This window comes from Suricata suricatta, chromosome 2 (assembly GCF_006229205.1).
Source record: "Suricata suricatta isolate VVHF042 chromosome 2, meerkat_22Aug2017_6uvM2_HiC, whole genome shotgun sequence".
NCBI lineage: Eukaryota > Metazoa > Chordata > Mammalia > Carnivora > Herpestidae > Suricata > Suricata suricatta.
The window spans coordinates 12,014,201-12,030,665 of NC_043701.1; the positions used below are offsets into that span (position 1 = coordinate 12,014,201).

Consider the following 16,465-nt stretch of genomic DNA (forward strand, 5'->3'; position numbering starts at 1 on the left):
GAGTGAGATGTGGGTCCCCTCCCTGAGAAGCAACCAGCAGATGATAACCTCTTCCACAAGGACCAGCCATGGTGGGGAAGGCACGGCAGGTGGCTAGGTGCCTTGGGGGTGTCTGTAGCCTAAAAAAAATGGAAAGAGCCCTGGACTGGGGTCAGAGCCCCTGTGTTCTTATGTTAGCTCTGTCTCTGACTGGAGGGGGGATCAAGCACTCCTCGTGTTAACCCTTGGTATTTCCGTCTCCTCATCAAAAATTAAGTGGATTGCAATCCTTGGAAAATTAAGTGGGTCTAAGATTCCTTTTCTCTAAAATTCCTTTTCACTAAAATTCCTTTTTCTAAAATTCATTGCCTGACAGCAATGTCTATTCCTCAGTAAATCTGGTGTCCTAATATTCTAACATTCTGTGCTTTTATTGTCTGAATACAAAAGCACTTGCCAGTAGGGACCCTGGGCCAAGCTCCCAATTGGAGAATCAACTAAATGTGACTTCTCTGGCAGGCAATTCATGGAAGGAAGGGTAAAGCACCAAACATCCCAGAGGCCAGTTTACATTTACTCTCCATTTTCTCCCTCTTCTTTCCTTTCCCTCCTCCTCCCTGCTCCTCCCCCAGGAATGTGCAGAAACTCAAGGCTGCCTCAGATTCACCCATCTGGAAAGCTGATTATGGTTCCCTCACCTCTATGTGTCCTTCCAGGGATTAGTAGCAAAGACTCCTTCAGGAGATGGAAATCATAGCCCTACCCAAACACCTCCTCAAACACTTCTCTCCTTCCTCTGCTGCTTGTAATCCATCCTGCCCCCACCCCTGGGTAGGCACCAGTTCACCAGTTCCAGGTTTAGAAAATGCCCATAAAAAACTGAGTGCGGGACAGGTGCCAGAGGGCAGAGTGCTCAGTAAGGACATCCAAGGATATAGGGATGGGGTGGGGGTGTAGAAAGGGAGAGAGAAATAAAGGCAAGGGAGGAGAGGCAGGGGGACACCCAACCCCCTTGATTCTGTAGGGTCCCCAGTGGCAGGACTCTGGCATGGGTTTGGGGTGGAAGAGTCTAAAGGACTCACTCCTGAGAGTTTCATGTCAGGTCCCTGCTCCAGGGCAAGAACAATGTGCTCTGTACCCTCTCTGAGTACCTCACACCTCATAACCTCCAGGGTTATGTAAGCGGCACCACTCGGAATCCAGGGGATAATCAGATCAGAAGAGCCCCAGTCTGTTCCTCCCCTGTGGCACCGTGCCTAGCACAGGGAGAGGCACATATAAATCCATACTTCTTGAGTGTCCATCTGTAGGAGAGATGCTCCGGACCCCAGGAGCCATGACCTGTGTGCTTCTCTTCAGGCTTCTCCTACTTATGACTCTGGCAGCCCCTTTCCAAGGCAAACGCCTTGGACCCACATCTGGCCTGCGTTATTCCAGGTTCCTAGATCATTCTAATGTCATTTTCTTGCGCTGGGACTTTGACCTTGAGACTGAGATCATCACGTTTGAGCTGCAGGTCCGGACAGCTGGCTGGGTGGGCTTGGGTTTCACAAGTCGCTACACCAGAGCAGGGAGCGATCTGGTGGTTGGAGGAGTCCTGCCTGATGGCAATGTCTATTTCTCGGTAAGTCTGAGGGTGACTCCCTTCCAAGGATGAGGGTCCCTTGCTGGGTTGAGGATGACTGTGAGTCCAGAAAGGACCCAGATTTTCCAAACTTATCCAGGCACATGAGCAGAACACCAGCTGACTTCTGACCTCTCCCTGTAGAAATGGTCCATTGGAGAATTCAAACGAGGTCTTCCAGATTGCATGTCCCTAAGGACTAAGGAGTGGAATGTGGCACTCAGAGAGAGTCCTGCATGACTAACAGTAGGATGATGAGAGGCAGTCAATGCTATTTGAAGCACTGTCTTCAGCCTTAGCTTCTGTTAAGCTCCGGTGGGTGGACCATATGATAAAATAGTCTAATAATCACAGCAGTGGCTGCCATAATAATAGCTTAAAATTGTAACATACTTTTGATTGACCAGGTGTTGTTCCAAAATCTTTGCTTTTTAAACCTAACAGCCTTACTATGAGGTGGATGATTATTACCCTATTTTACAGATGAAGAGGCAGCTCATGCAACTCCGAGTATCACCCATGTGAACTGCATTCATATGGGGAAGGGTAAATGTTATGAGCCACAAGAGAGGACAAATAGCATTGAGTTCAGAGAGTCAGTGACTTCTCAAGGGCTAGCGATGCAGGGACACTACGATTTATGGACTTGGGATTTGGAATGGGAGAAGGAAATCAGGGTCAATTGGTGAAATCCTATCAGAGCTTGTCTATCCCTCTGTTCCGAGGATCCATTCTGATGACATGCTCAGTCCCAGGAGCAAACTACAAAATGAGGAAGACCTGGGTTCTGCTAACTTAGTACCTTGGGAGAGCTAAGGGGTCACCAACTGTTCCAAAGTCATGTTTACTGGGGTTTCCTGTTCTTACTCTTTGACCTTCACTGGACCCCAGGATCAGCACCTGGTGGATGAAGACACCCTGGAGGAGGATGGGAGCCAGGATGCTGAGCTGCAGGGGCTGACAGAAGACACTGTCTACACAACCATGCGCTTCTCCAGGCCCTTCCGCTCCTGTGACCCCCATGACCAAGACATCACGGTAAAGTAGGAGGGGAGAGAAGCATTCGATTACAAGCAGCTTCCCCTTCTGGGCAGGTGGAGTCACCCCTGGTCTGGAATGTGCATGTATCTCAGGCAGCAAGCCCAGTTCCCAGGGTTCTCTGCCTCTCCTCCTTTCGAGGCATCTCCCCAGTCATGTCCCTCCCCAAATCCACAAGGCCTCTACAAGGGGATTTCCCACTGATTTGGCACCCACCCCACCCTCCCCTGGGTTCCCCTATCCAAGAATCTTGCCTGATTTCCCTGAACTTGAGAGAGTCATTTCCCAGATGTGAATACAGTCATTGAGAGGGAATGTGACTTGCTCTCATCTCCAGCAAGTTGGCCTCTGAGGTAGAACTAGAACCTGACTAGTTCTGATCCCCCAGTCTGAAGCTCTTGGAATTCCACTTTGTAGACATGAGCAAGTGGCTTGTGTCAGTCCATGGGTGTGGGTACGTGCAGAGTGCTGCTCCCAGGCAGAAGTACCTCAATGTCAATCACACCCCCAGAGCGATACCATAAGGGTGCTGGCGGCCTATGGCCTGGATGACACTCTGAAGCTTGATCGGGACCGTACTTTTGTCAAGTCCATCTTCCTGCTACAAATAGTCCACCCTGACGACCTTGTTTTCCCTGAGGACACCATCATCCATGACTTGGAACTCACTAATGTAAGAGCCCTCCACCCCACCCAGCCACCTCCAAGCCCCCTTCCCACTCAACCCAGACCTTCCTCTTGCACCCAATACTTAGTATGTCCCTTGAATTGAGGTTACTGTGACTTCCCCAGTCCACTGGGGACTGCCAAGCTGGCCTGTCCCTTCCCTGGCTTCTCTGAGAGCCTCATTTCCAACCCAGCTAAGCCTCTGTGTGTCCCTCTCTAGTTCCTCATTCCAGAGGATGACACCACATATGCCTGCACCTTCCTCCCTCTCCCCATCGTCAGCAAGAAGCATCACATCTTCAAGGTAGGGTGAACCAGATGTTGCTGAGGCAGTTGAGCAGTGCTGTAAGCATAGCCAACTGTGGAAGGGTGATGTTCAGAAAACTGCTGAGAGGAGCTGATGGTGGAGAGAAGTAGCTGGGAGAACATGGGGGCCAAGTCAGATTTGGTGGAGGTGGTAGTTTCATGATTTCCTGAGCCCAGAACTATAACTCCCAGCATTGTTCTATATGAGTCCCACAAGGCAGCAGAGGTTTTGATGAAGGTCATGAATTAATGTTTCCAAAGAGCAAAATATAAGCCCCACATTGGACCCAGAATTGTGCTTATAGGCCATGAGGATGTTCAGGCTACAGGGACATGGCCAAGTGCTGTCAGGTCAATGAAGTCTGGCTACAGGGAACTTCAACTTGCCCACCTGATTTCATAGTTGAGTGATTTCAATTTTTGATCTTACAATAACTAGAAAATGTGTGGGGGCCAATTTTTATTTCTTTAAGGGGACTCCAATGAGGCATGTGCTCAGATATTGTGGACTGGTGAGATTATTAAAGGAAAGTCAAAAGTCTTCGGGATATTCTTTGCTAGATTTAGTATGCCGTGCACCCAGGGACGGATTTTAAAAGGATGGATACTGAGAGAGAAGTCAGACAGAGTGGGGATAAGTGATGGGTTGGGGACAAAAACCAGAGAGCAATTAGTAAAGAAAGGGAAACAGAAGTAGGAAATGGGTATAGTATTACTTGGAAAAAAGGGATGGGAGGAATAGGACTTGACATAAAAGATCTTGGTTATGATCTGCCTTTCTTCCCTCACCTAGTTTGAGCCCAAGCTGGTCAAGCACAATGAGACGATGGTGCATCACATCCTGGTTTATGCCTGTGGCAATGCCAGTGTTCTCCCCACAGGCGTCAGCGACTGCTATGGCGCTGACCCTGCCTTCTCTCTCTGCTCGCAAGTCATCGTGGGCTGGGCTGTTGGGGGCACAGTGAGTCTTGTGACTAGGGAAACAGGTGGCTAAGTGGGTGCATGTTGTCAGGCTACTGGGGTTGCTGGACCGATGGAAGACCGGGAGATGGGGGAGGTCTGGGATGAGGGCAAGAAAACAGGAGCGGGTCCTGGTCCCTGTACCTAGCACCCAGCCCTTCTTGCTGCCAAATTTTCCTCCATCCAACAGAGTTACCAGTTTCCAGATGATGTGGGTATCTCTATTGGGACCCCCTTAGACCCTCAATGGATCCGACTAGAGATTCATTACAGCAATTTTCACAACCTTCCTGGTGAGCATCTAGAGCATTTATAGAAGAAGAGCTGGTGTGCCTAGCTGTTGGGAAGGTGCTGCGGGATGCATGCTGCTCCTTTGGTCACAGCCCTGCCTTGTCTTTCCTGGGCCTCTTATTCCCACATTGTGATCAGCTCTCTTGGCTTCTGTCATTCTTCCATTCTGTACCAGGTGTGTACGACTCCTCAGGCATCCGAATATACTACACAGCAAATCTGCGCAAATATGACATGGGAGTCCTCCAGCTGGGCGTCTTCACCTTCCCCATCCACTTCATACCCCCAGGCGCGGAGTCCTTCCTGTCCTATGGGTTGTGTAAGACGGAGAAGTTTGAGGAGGTGAAGCTGGGAGGCACATCCTCCCTGAGGTTCCTTGTTTCCTATCACAGATCTGGGCTGGTCCATAAGCACACACAGCCTGAGCCCTGGACTTGGAGAATATCTACCTATGTTCAGGAAAACCTATAATCTGGATCATGCAGGGGAAGGAAGGAGTCAGGGCTTTGGAGACTGGGACTTGGGGCAGGAAGAGGGTCCAGGAGGGCCCAGTAAGAACTAAAGGGGCTAATGTCAGTCATAAGAGGAAGGTGTCAAATATTAAGGTGGGGGTGGAAATCAAAGAACAGGGCGAGATGAGAGTTCTTAACAAATCAGATGTGTCTTTTCCTCCCTGTCACAGATTAATGGGGTCCCAGTGCCTGACATACAGGTATATGGCTACCTGCTCCACACCCACCTGGCTGGCCGTGCTCTGCAGGCCGTGCAGTACAGGTGAGGGAAGACATTGACTTGATGCTTTCCCATCTGCATGTGGGAACAAGTTCGAGAATAGGTATTTATTCTGCAGCACGAGGTTATACTTAGTTGGGAGTAAGGAGAAGCTAGAACTATCCATAGAGTAGAGGTGACCGGAATAAAGCTGTGGAATGAGGAGCTTTTTTGTTTCATGGGAAGTCTGTGCCCACAGCATGAGCACATTACAATGCTTTGTTCCCTCCAGAAATGGAACACAACTCCGAGTAATCTGCAAAGATGATGCCTATGACTTCAATCTGCAGGAGACTCGAGATTTACCTAATCGAATGGAGATTAAGCAGGTGAAAGTCTGTGGGGAGGCATGACTGGAGTTGGGGTGGGGGGCAGGATCAGAGCTCATCACTATCAGCCAAGACGGTTCTCAGGCTGTAGCAGTCCTTCTGGGTCTTACTTTCAGCCTTCATGTTTCACTCTGAATAGGGAGATGAGTTGCTAGTGGAGTGTCACTATCAGACGCTGGACCGGGACTCCTTGACTTTTGTGAGTACCTCCCTCCCCACCATGGTCAACGACAGTAGCCTTAGACTAAGCCCACCCCTGACCTTGGCTGTCAAGTTACTGATTATTCCAGCTGAAGCCCCTTTCTTCCTCCAATGGTATTACTCACTCATGTGGAGCTTTTTCATGCTCTCACACCACAGTGATTTTAAGATGGGTACAAGAATTCCCTATTTCCTGGTGTCTGTGACACACTAAGAACATGGACATACACCATGTTACAGTGACCAAGACCTTAGTCTCTTTGTCTGGCTTTGAATGCCAATGCAATCATTAGTAGCTTTCTAACCTTAGACAAGTTATTCAACCTCTTTGTACCTCAGTTTCTTAATTCATATAAGAACTAATAATACTATATCATAAGATTGTTGTGAGAGTTGATTAATATATGTAAAACAATGGGGCACCTGGGTGGCTCAGTTGGTTAAGCATCTGACTTTGGCTCAGGTCATGATCTCATGGTTCATGGGTTCGAGCACTGTGTTGGGCTCTGTGCTGACAGCTCAGAGCCAGGAGCCTGCTTCGGATTCTGTATCTCCCTCTGTCTCTGCTCTTCCCCAACTCATGCTCTGTCTGTCTCAAAAATAAATAAAAATTTAAAAATATATTTATAAAACATCTAAGATCACTGCCTGACTTATAGTAGATGCTTAATTAAAGTTACCTATTGTTCTTTTATCTTCAAGTTTTTAAAAATTTATTTACTGAGAGAGTGAGAGCAAGAGCAAGAGAGGGGGAGGGGAAGGGGCAGAGAGAGAGAGGGGCGGAGAAGGAGACAGAGAATCCCAAGCAGGCCCTGAGCTGTCAGCACAGAGACCAACACAGGGCTCAAACCCATGAACCGTGAGACCATGACCAGAGCCAAAATCAAGAGTCAGCAGCCTAACCAACTGAGCCACCAAGGTGCCCCATGAGTTAGCCATTGTTCATATGGTCACAAGGAACCCCCCCTATTGTGTGTCAAGAGCAGTTTCAGTGTTTATAGGATTCCAAAGGGGTTGTATGCTATTGAGGAAGAAACTGTAGCCATATATACTATATATGCAAAGTAGAAAGTGATACATACTGTAAGAGACAAATAGGGATAATGCACTATGGGATTCACAGGAAAAACCATAAGGTCCTACTACAGTGAACTGAACATGTGATATATTTGAATGGGTCCTGCTTTAGACAGGTAGAGACAGAGCGCTCTGGAGAACCTCAAAAGGGAGTGGCTATTTAGGGAAATGCAGTATCTTCTCTCATCTTTTTAACCATCTTCTCAAACCAGAACAGTGGCTGTGGAAATGTAGTGGACATGGCAGATATATGGGATATTTCTTTGAAAATAATATCAGTGATCGCCCACCAACTAGAAAGAGAGGAGGGGAAAGGAAAGGGTGGCTAAGAAGTAGTAATTAATGCTCAGTAAGCTGGTTGCAGGCTAAGGGAAAAGGAAAACAGCATCATTGGTAGAATAACACATAACCTATTTACTGTCTGCCTTGTTCCCCTCTCTCTCCTGGCCTTTGTATCTTTGTGTTCCATTTCTGCTCTCTTTTCTTCTCCAGGGGGGTCCCAGCACCATTAATGAGATGTGCCTCATCTTCCTCTTCTACTATCCCCGAAACAACATCTCCAGCTGCATGGGATACCCTGACATCATCCACGTCGCCCATGAGCTGGGGGAGGAGGTATCAGAGTGAGTTATCTGGGAAGATAAGACCTTCATTGTGTGTGGGAGGGGTCTTAGGAGGATAAGGAAGGAAGAAAAGGAAGACCACCTACTACCCTCCACACTAGTGAGTTAGGATTCCTCAGTAGGCTCCCCAGTGAACCCCTGCCATCTTAATGCCTGCTTCTGTCAGTGACTCTTAAAGCTCTGGTGTAAGATAGGATAGGAGATTTTTCCATGTTAGTGAGGTCATTCAGAAAAGCAGATAAGAACTGACCTCTAAAAGTTAGATCACTTATGTACAAATTCTCTGCCTTTTTCTCATATACTACCTGACACAAAGACTGTTTATTTTCAAGTAGTGACCCCTAATTATTTAGGGGTAAGGGTTGTCTCTGAGATCTTCCTTTCCAAGGAAGATACACATCTGTGCAGACACACACATTTTACATACTATTTCAGGGCATTTACAAGTTCCCTGAAGCCCCTCTATCGACTTTCTTGAACTTCATGGCCCTCAGATTAAGAACAACTTCCTTGAAGAGTCAGGAATTTCTCTTTTTTACTTAAAAAATTCTCATCTCTGAGTTTTGATATTTCTCTTTCTGCCAAATTTATGGCTGTTGTATTAAGTTGTGTTTTGGTTTATTAAGTTTTGGTTTATGCCGACAACAAAAGTGAGGTTATTTTGTCAAAGCTTTAAGTTGACCCTGTCCTCTTGTGTGTTCCCCTTGCCTACGGCAGCTCCATGGAGGGCATGATGGCCATGAACAATGTTGAGTGGACCCCAGAGAACATTAAAAAGGCTGAGAAAGCCTGCAAGGAGGCCCAGCAGATGGTGATAATAAAGACCATTGATGTGAGTGTCTCAGAAGACACTACCTTCTCAGGGTTAGGGATGGTGTTGGGCAAAGCTGGGGAAAGAAAGAAGGAGGTAGGTAAATGACAGTGGTAGGAACCCTGGGTCAGGGAAGGAGGGGCTGGGGAGCAGAGAGATGGCTGGTGCTGTTCTGGATTGTGGGGTGTTTGGAATCTCCCAGCTGGTTTGTGAGGCTGCAAGGACCAGGGATCACTACGTAAGTGCAGACAAAAGGAAGGAACTTCTGCCTTTACCCATTTCCCCCCATTTTCTTTCTCCTACAGGAGGTGGTGGAAAACACAACAGGCTGGATTCCAGAAATCATCAGTACTCCTCGGGGACCCTGCTTGGAGTCCTCCGGAGGCAAAGTGGAGCCCCAGGACAAAACTCCTGCAGGCTTCAGGGCTGCACCAATGGCCCTCTCAGGCTCCAGCACTGCTACCCTGAGGTGCCTCCCTCTGGCTGCCCTCTTGTTTGGGCAGGGGGCTCTTTCTTGGCTTCTTGCCACCCTGCAGGTTGGAGTCTGATACTATCTCTATGTCAAATACTCAGGTTCCTCTCTGCTCAGCCCTTCCCTTGTTATCAAATACAGAAATTATGCTCTGCTTGGGTTCTCCAAATTCCCCCATCTGTGCCCCTTCCCATGACCCAGGCCCGGGGACATTGTGGGCCTGGGGGTTGCACTTATTTTGTAAAGTCTCTTCCATGCCAAGGGAAGAGTCCAAAAAGGTCCATATTTGGGACCATATATTTTCTGACCAAGTCTGGATTCAAGGCTGGGTGCGGACCACTCTCTGAGAAGTCTGATGCTGCAGCTTACCCAAGGGGAGGTGGGGGCTTGAACAAAGAGGGAGATCCCTATAAACTCCCCTCTACCAATGCTGACCCTAAAGGGGGCTCCTGTTTCTCTTTTATTTTGACATTTTTTTTTGCCCAACCATCCCTTTGACGCAAAGGCAGGAAGACACATGTATGATTGGTGGTAAAGGGAGAGGCTCTGTTTATAGGGGACAAAACTCAAGACATCAGATTAAATAGAAATGAACTTGCTTCCTGTTGCCATCTACTTCCTTTGAGACTTTGGTCCCGGAGAGGCAGCTGGGAGGTCTTTTGAATGACTCAGTATAAGGCACCCAGAGGGCATTTAAAGACCTGGTTGTCCCAAATGCAACATCTAATGCAGTCCCTGCTCTCTTCACCTGTGCCTCTTTTATCAGATGATGTTTATCCCACCAAGTGTCACATTCTCAACACTCTGGTCACTAGATGTCAAGAGCCTAACTAACCAGAAAGGCTGAACTGGGCGCTGAAAAGAGGTCAAAGCCAAGTCCTTAGTTCTGGAGCCCAGGGCATGTCAAGAAGATTCATGTGGACACAGCAGGGAGTAGGCACAAATGGTTTGTGGAGTCAGACTGCAATTTAGAACAACAGTTGACAGGAAAGGTGTATTGGTGGTGGCTGCTCGGAGCTTCTGGGGACATTTCTGTCTTTTAAGCTTAAGAATCTCTGTAGAACGATGTCCTCTGAGATTTAAAGTCACCATGGTACATTAGAAATTGCCTTGTTCTTTGTTCATGTGCTCTGGAAGGGACCCCAACTCTGGCTATCCCAAGGTGTTTAGAGGGATCTTAATCCATGAGAAACCAGGGATCTGGTCTCAGCAAAGTGTTTACTACTGCTCAAGGAGCCAAGCCTTAATTTCACATCATAGCCCTGCTTCCTGGCAGAGCAACCTCTGGGATTGGTGAGGTATATGCCCGATAATGAGCCTATTACCTTTACTGTTACTTCTTCTGGAGAATTCTGGAGGTTCCATTCTAAGATTATGCAAAATCTTCAGTGTTCACATTCTGCTCCTGCAGTCTCAGTGCTGGATATTTTCAATGCTTGGGGTCACTTCTGGGCCTCGTGACATGAGAGCAGAGGAACTTGCTGTCCTTAAATCAAAAAAGATCTTCGAAGTTTATGATTAAGGAAAAAAATAGGCTCACCAGAAGCCATAGGAAAGGTGTGAGTTCACTGTTGAGTATCTCTGTGGTCCCACCATTCAAGGCAAATGAATGCATTCCTTTTAATTTTAAAACATGGTTGATGACATTTGGTAGCTGTGTAAAGTACAGAACTGACTTTCCACAGCATGAGGGAATACACAGATAAAGATGAGGTATAGATAAAGACAAAACAACAGAGCAGCCCACTTTTCTCTCTCCTCTCGCTCCTCTCTTTTGGTTGAATCTGACATTTCTATTCCAATCTGTATTACTCCAAGGCTCCCAAGCAAATTCTTTCAACCACAGTCTTCTAGGTTAAAACAAACCAAGCACGCGTTCTGGCTGAATTTCATAAGCCAACCCTCAGGTCTACCCAGACAGGTTCAAGCCCACTGGGCAACTACCCCAACGTTCTGAGCCAGATTCTCCCACTGGCTATCTTGGCCCAGCTCATGGCTCAGTGCAGTTCCCAGGCACCTCTGCTTTCTTTTGTGCTTCCTTGAATTTCTTGTTCTTATTTAGCCTTCCTTCTTTTGTTTTACTTTTCTCCCTATCTTCTGACTTCAGCATTTAGTGACCATGCACATATTCCCTGAGCACCATCTGCATGCTTGACATCAGGTTAGAACAGGAACTACTAAGATGAATAGAAAATGGGACAAGCACCCTCTCGTCCCCTTTAGAGCTTGTAGAGCTCAAGCTTCTATAAGCTTCTCAATGGTCATATTCTCCTTGGGCTCACCTATCCACCTATTACTTTTGCCCAGTGCCACTGAGCATTCCTTCCCCAATGTCTGGAGAGAGAAACTATACCTATATCAAGCTACAGAGAATGACATTTCTATAGTTAAAAGGGATGCATTACATTATACATATATTAGACAGAGAACTTGGACCAATATATCTGGAGAAATGTTTTAAAACATTCATACTTAGGGTAGGAGAATTGATTAGATATCTCAAGCCTTTTTCCAATCCATGTGCTTTGTGGCTGCAGTTTCTTGATGGCCCAATGACACACTGCAGGAGGAAGGTGCTCTGCACTGAGATGAGGAGGAAATGACCCCAACTTTCTCAACATTGCATCACTTGGGCCTGTCATCCCTCATCCCTGAGGGGTCTCTAAGGTCAGGTCAGCTATGAGTGACTCTGAGACTGTAGCTCCTTTTCCATCTCACCTCCTCTACTCAAAACCCCATATTAAATGTGGAGGGTAAATAAAGAATTCATTCCCTTGTTATTTTTTTATACAGTTTCTAATTAATAGAAAAGTTGCAAGAATTCTCATATATCATTTGCATACAGTTGTCCATTGCCTATATTTTGTCACATTCTTTGCTCCTCCTTTCTTCCTTTCTCTTCTTTCCTTTTTCCTTTTCCTACTTCTTCCTCTTTCTCCTTCCTTCTTCTCTTTGTCCCTCTCTGTCTCTCTCCTTTGAGAAAGTGATAACTTAGTTTCTTTTTCCTATTGTCTAGAATTCTCATTTGTGTCCAAATTCGTGCTACTTCTGAGTCAGCTGAGACTGAGCAGGAATGCTCACCTACCTCATTACTCCACTGATACAATGGCTCCCAATCTTGACTCCATATTAGAATTAACTGGGTTATGGGCATGGAGTCTAGGCATTAGTGAATTATGGAAGTCTCCAGGGGTTTCCAATATGGAACCAAGACTGATGACCCCTGAACTAGTGTGATTGCTCTTGACTTGCCCATTTCTTGAACAGGCAGGGATAACATACCAGCTTTATACACTTAAGCCATTGCACAGGCACTCACCAATCAGAGTGGCCCCAGTAAAGAAGGGCCCTGGAAGCCCCCTGATTTCTAGGAGTTAGAGTTTTCCTTGCTAGATTGTGAGGCTATTTGGGGATCTCAGACAAGGGGCATATTTAGGGGGCTCAGAGAAATGGCTATTTACTAAGAATTATTCAAAAAATAAATAATAAAGAAGAGCCTTTATAATGCCAAGTAATTAATGCAAAAGAAATGTGAAAGAATATTAGCATTTGAAGGGCACGTGGGTGGCTCAGTAGGCTGAGTCCGACTCTTGACTTTGGCTCAGGTCACAATCTCACAATTTGTGGGATTGAGTCCCACATCGGGTTCTGAGCTGACAGCGCAGAGCCTGCTTGGGATTCTCTCTCACCTTCCCTCTCTGCTCCTCCCCCACTCTCACTCTCTCTCTCAAACACTTATTTATTTTTAATTTATTTTATTATCTTAAAATAAATAAACATAAAAAAAGGAATATCACCATGTAACAAATTTATAGTAGTAATTGATTCAGGCCAGACTCATCAACAGATGACAAAACAAAGAGAAGAGGAATCAAATAGCCACAGAGCCTCAAAGTATCTCCTCACAATATATTTATTATTTACTCTGAGCAAAAATAATTACTATGGAGAAACCTAGAAGACACCACCTCAGCCAAAGTAACATTGCCAATAATGGACAAATAGGCATCACATACTTCCTGATATGGTGCACCAAGAGGGACAGAGCATCACTTCTGTGTTATTTCTGCCTCAAATCTACATCATTGCAATCATGAGGAAATACTAGACAAACCTAAAATGAGGAATATTCTACAAATAGCTGGCATGTCATCTTTAAAGTGTCAAAATTGTGAATGAAAAAGAGTGACTGAGGAATCGTTTCAGCATAGAGGCAACTAAGCAGCTAACAAAAATCCAATTAAACAGGTCAATGCAACATGCAACATGTGTTCCTGGACCAAAGTCCTTGTTGCTGTTGTCATTGTCGTTTTGTGTTTTACATAAAGAGCATTATCGGGATGATTGGTGAAATTTTACAGGTGTCTGTGCATTAGGTGCTAGTATTGCATGAATGTTAATTTCATGGTTTGGCTGGTTATATTGTGGTTCTGTAAGGCTATGTTCCTTGTGTTTTAGGAAATACACACTAAAGCATTTTGTAATGATGAGACGTCTTGTTTACAAACTCTCAAATTCTACACATATGTGTGAGAGAGAGGGAAAGGAAGAAAGGAAGAGAGAAAGTAGATATGGTAAATAATTTATAATCTAAGGATAATGTTTGAGAACTCTGGATAAAGAATATACTGGGGTTCATATTATTCTCGCAACTTTTCTGCAAGCTAATTTCAAAATTAAGGAGTCAATTTAAAACAAGAAAACAGCCCAAGAACTCTACAGAGACAGCATGAAAAATGGAAAGAATGTTGCAAATGAACAAACTTCAACAACAACAACAAAAACAACAAAAGGCACATAAAGAGTAACCTGGAAAAAAATCAATTTAGAAAAGTGTCAAGTTTTTATAAGCAAGAGTTTTTGACCACTCTGAGGAGAACTTCCAGCAGTATTCCTCTGGATTAATTTCAGCTGTTCTGCATAACACAACAAATAAGAAGCGAGTAATAACACATATTTCTTAGAGCTGAAAATCACTAAAATTTTATAGACAATTATTTAAATAGCCAGAAAAGGGTGACATTTAAATAAAAAAAAAAAAACAGTCCTTTTCATAAAGCTTCAGGTCATATTTGAGAAATAAAGAGCTTTGATCTAGGTGATTAGTAGGAAAATAGTAGCCACTATCGAAAAAGTGGAAGGTTATCATAGACATGGCTTAGGATGTGAAATTAAAGCTCATGAAATAATCTCTGAGGACCAAAATTATCTTTGTACCAGGAAAAATGCTTTAAAAATTAATACTAAGCAAAATAAGTCAGGCAGAGAAGGACAGATACCATATGTCTGCACTCATAGGTCTAACAGGAGAAACCTAACAGAGGACCATAGGTAGAGGAAGGGGGAAAGAGAGCTAGGGAGAGTGAGGGACACAAATCATGAGAGACTACTGAATATTGAAAACGAACCATGAACTGAAGGGGGAGGGGGAAGGAGAGAAGGGGGTGATGGTCATGGTGGGGGCACTTGTGGGGAGAAGCACTTGGTGTTATATGAAAACCAATTTGAAAATAAACTATTAAAAAAATTAATACTGCCCAACAATTGAATGGGAAACCTTTCAAGAAAGTATTTAGTCACATGCTAAAGAAGATTAGAAATATATGATTTAGAGGAAATTTTTATGAGGTGGCAATTTCAAACTACATATTCCCTAAAGTCAGTTCCAATTCAGGCATGCTTTCATTTGGGCATATTGGGAAATAAGCTCTGTTACATCCATAATACAGCCTGTCATCTATATTACCAACTCTGTATCTGACTAATCATCTATTTAAATAATTCAATAAAAAGACTAAGTTTTCCTCAAGCTGGAATTAGAAATATATATCTTCAGCTCCGGGCAGGGGCTGCGGCGCCATCTTGTGCCCGGGCCGGTGGGGAGGCCGGGGAGGGGGCCCCGGGGGGCGCAGGGGACTATGGGAACAGCTTGGAGTCTGAGGAACTGGAGCCGGAGGAGCTTCTGCTGGAGCCGGAGCCTGAGCCCGAAGAGGAGCCACCCCGGCCTGCGCCACCCCCCACCCGCTGGGAGCTCTGGGCCCTGGGCCTGGCTCGGGAGCCCCCGGCAGCCAGGAGGAGGAGGAGGAGCCAGGACTGGTCGAGGGTGACCCGGGGGACGGCGCCATTGAGGACCCGGAGCTGGAAGCGATCAAAGCTCGAGTCAGAGAGATGGAGGAAGAAGCCGAGAAGCTAAAGGAGCTACAGAACGAGGTAGAGAAACAGATGAATATGAGTCCACCTCCAGGCAATGCTGGCCCAGCGATTATGTCCATTGAAGAGAAGATGGAGGCTGATGCCCGTTCCATCTATGTTGGCAACGTGGACTATGGTGCAACAGTAGAAGAGCTAGAAGCACACTTTCATGGTTGTGGTTCAGTCAACCGTGTTACCACACTCTGCGACAAATTTAGTGGCCATCCTAAAGGGTTTGCATATATAGAGTTCTCAGACAAAGAGTCAGTGAGAACTTCCTTGGCCTTAGATGAGTCCCTATTTAGAGAAAGACAAATCAAGGTGATCCCAAAACGAACCAACAGACCAGGCATCAGTACAACAGACCGGGGTTTCCCATGAGCCCGATACCGTGCCCGGACCACCAACTACAACAGTTCCCGCTCTCGATTCTACAGTGGTTTTAACAGCAGGCCCCGGGGTCGCGTCTACAGGGGCCAGGCTAGAGCGACATCATGGTATTCCCCTTACTAAAAAAAAAGTGTGTATTAGGAGGAGAGAGAGAGGAAAAAAAGAGGAAAGAAGGGGAAAAAAATTAAAAAAAAAACCAAGAAAAACAGAAGATGACCTTGATGGAAAAAAAATATATAAAAAAAAAAAGATACACTGTGGAAAGGGGGGAGAATCCCATAACTAACTGCTGAGGAGGGACCTGCTTTGGGGAGTAGGGGAAGGCCCAGGGAGTGGGGCAGGGGGCTGCTCATTCACTCTGAGGATTCGCCATGGACACGTCTCAACTTTGCAAGCTGCTCCCCTTGTTTCCCTGTCCCACTTCACCACCTTGGGGGCTGCTCAAGGGTAGGTGGGCATGGGTGGTAGGAGGGGTTTTTTTACCCAGGGCTCTCTGGAAGGACACCAAACTGTTCTGCTTGTTACCTTCTCTCCATCTTCTCCCTAACTTTCACAGTCCCCTCCTGCCTGCTCCTGTCCTGCCAGGTCTACCACCCATCCCACCCCTCTTTTCCGGCTCCCTGCGCCTCCAGATTGCCTGGTGATCTATTTTGTTTCCTTTTGTGTTTCTTTTTCTGTTTTGAGTGTCTTTCTTTGCAGGTTTCTGTAGCCGGAAGATCTCCGTTCCGCTCCCAG

General features: G+C 46.0%; 2 protein-coding genes and 1 pseudogene across 2 annotated transcripts in view; 2 read left to right on the plus strand and 1 right to left on the minus strand.

Annotated features, from left to right (window-relative positions):
* The first annotated feature begins 1,315 nt into the window (after positions 1 to 1,315).
* On the plus strand, positions 1,316 to 9,734 carry LOC115304909 (putative DBH-like monooxygenase protein 2). Its single transcript, XM_029955257.1, has 13 exons — positions 1,316 to 1,603; positions 2,495 to 2,641; positions 3,153 to 3,314; positions 3,528 to 3,611; positions 4,407 to 4,574; positions 4,764 to 4,866; positions 5,040 to 5,206; positions 5,547 to 5,638; positions 5,868 to 5,964; positions 6,104 to 6,163; positions 7,735 to 7,865; positions 8,583 to 8,697; positions 8,982 to 9,734. Exons 1-13 carry the CDS (start codon positions 1,316 to 1,318, stop codon positions 9,222 to 9,224), a joined length of 1,857 nt encoding a protein of 618 aa, XP_029811117.1. The 3' UTR covers positions 9,225 to 9,734.
* A 766-nt stretch (positions 9,735 to 10,500) lies between these two features.
* MGAM2 (maltase-glucoamylase 2 (putative)) overlaps positions 10,501 to 16,465 on the minus strand; it is a 90,779-nt gene continuing 84,814 nt past the window's right edge. Inside the window, exon 47 of the mRNA XM_029922411.1 lies at positions 10,501 to 10,634. Coding sequence (XP_029778271.1) covers positions 10,578 to 10,634 — 57 coding nt within the window. The 3' untranslated portion in view covers positions 10,501 to 10,577. The remainder of the gene's footprint in view (positions 10,635 to 16,465) is intronic.
* On the plus strand, positions 10,835 to 15,868 carry LOC115303882 (annotated as a pseudogene).

What these genes read in the sequence shown, in the direction of transcription:
- LOC115304909 (XM_029955257.1), top strand. Translation starts at nt 1,316, where the DNA reads ATGACCTGTGTGCTTCTCTTCAGGCTTCTCCTACTTATGACTCTGGCA. An exon ending in ATGGCAATGTCTATTTCTCG is followed by an intron (nt 1,604 to 2,494) that starts GTAAGTCTGAGG and finishes ACTGGACCCCAG; the next exon opens with GATCAGCACCTGGTGGATGA. An exon ending in CCCATGACCAAGACATCACG is followed by an intron (nt 2,642 to 3,152) that starts GTAAAGTAGGAG and finishes TCACACCCCCAG; the next exon opens with AGCGATACCATAAGGGTGCT.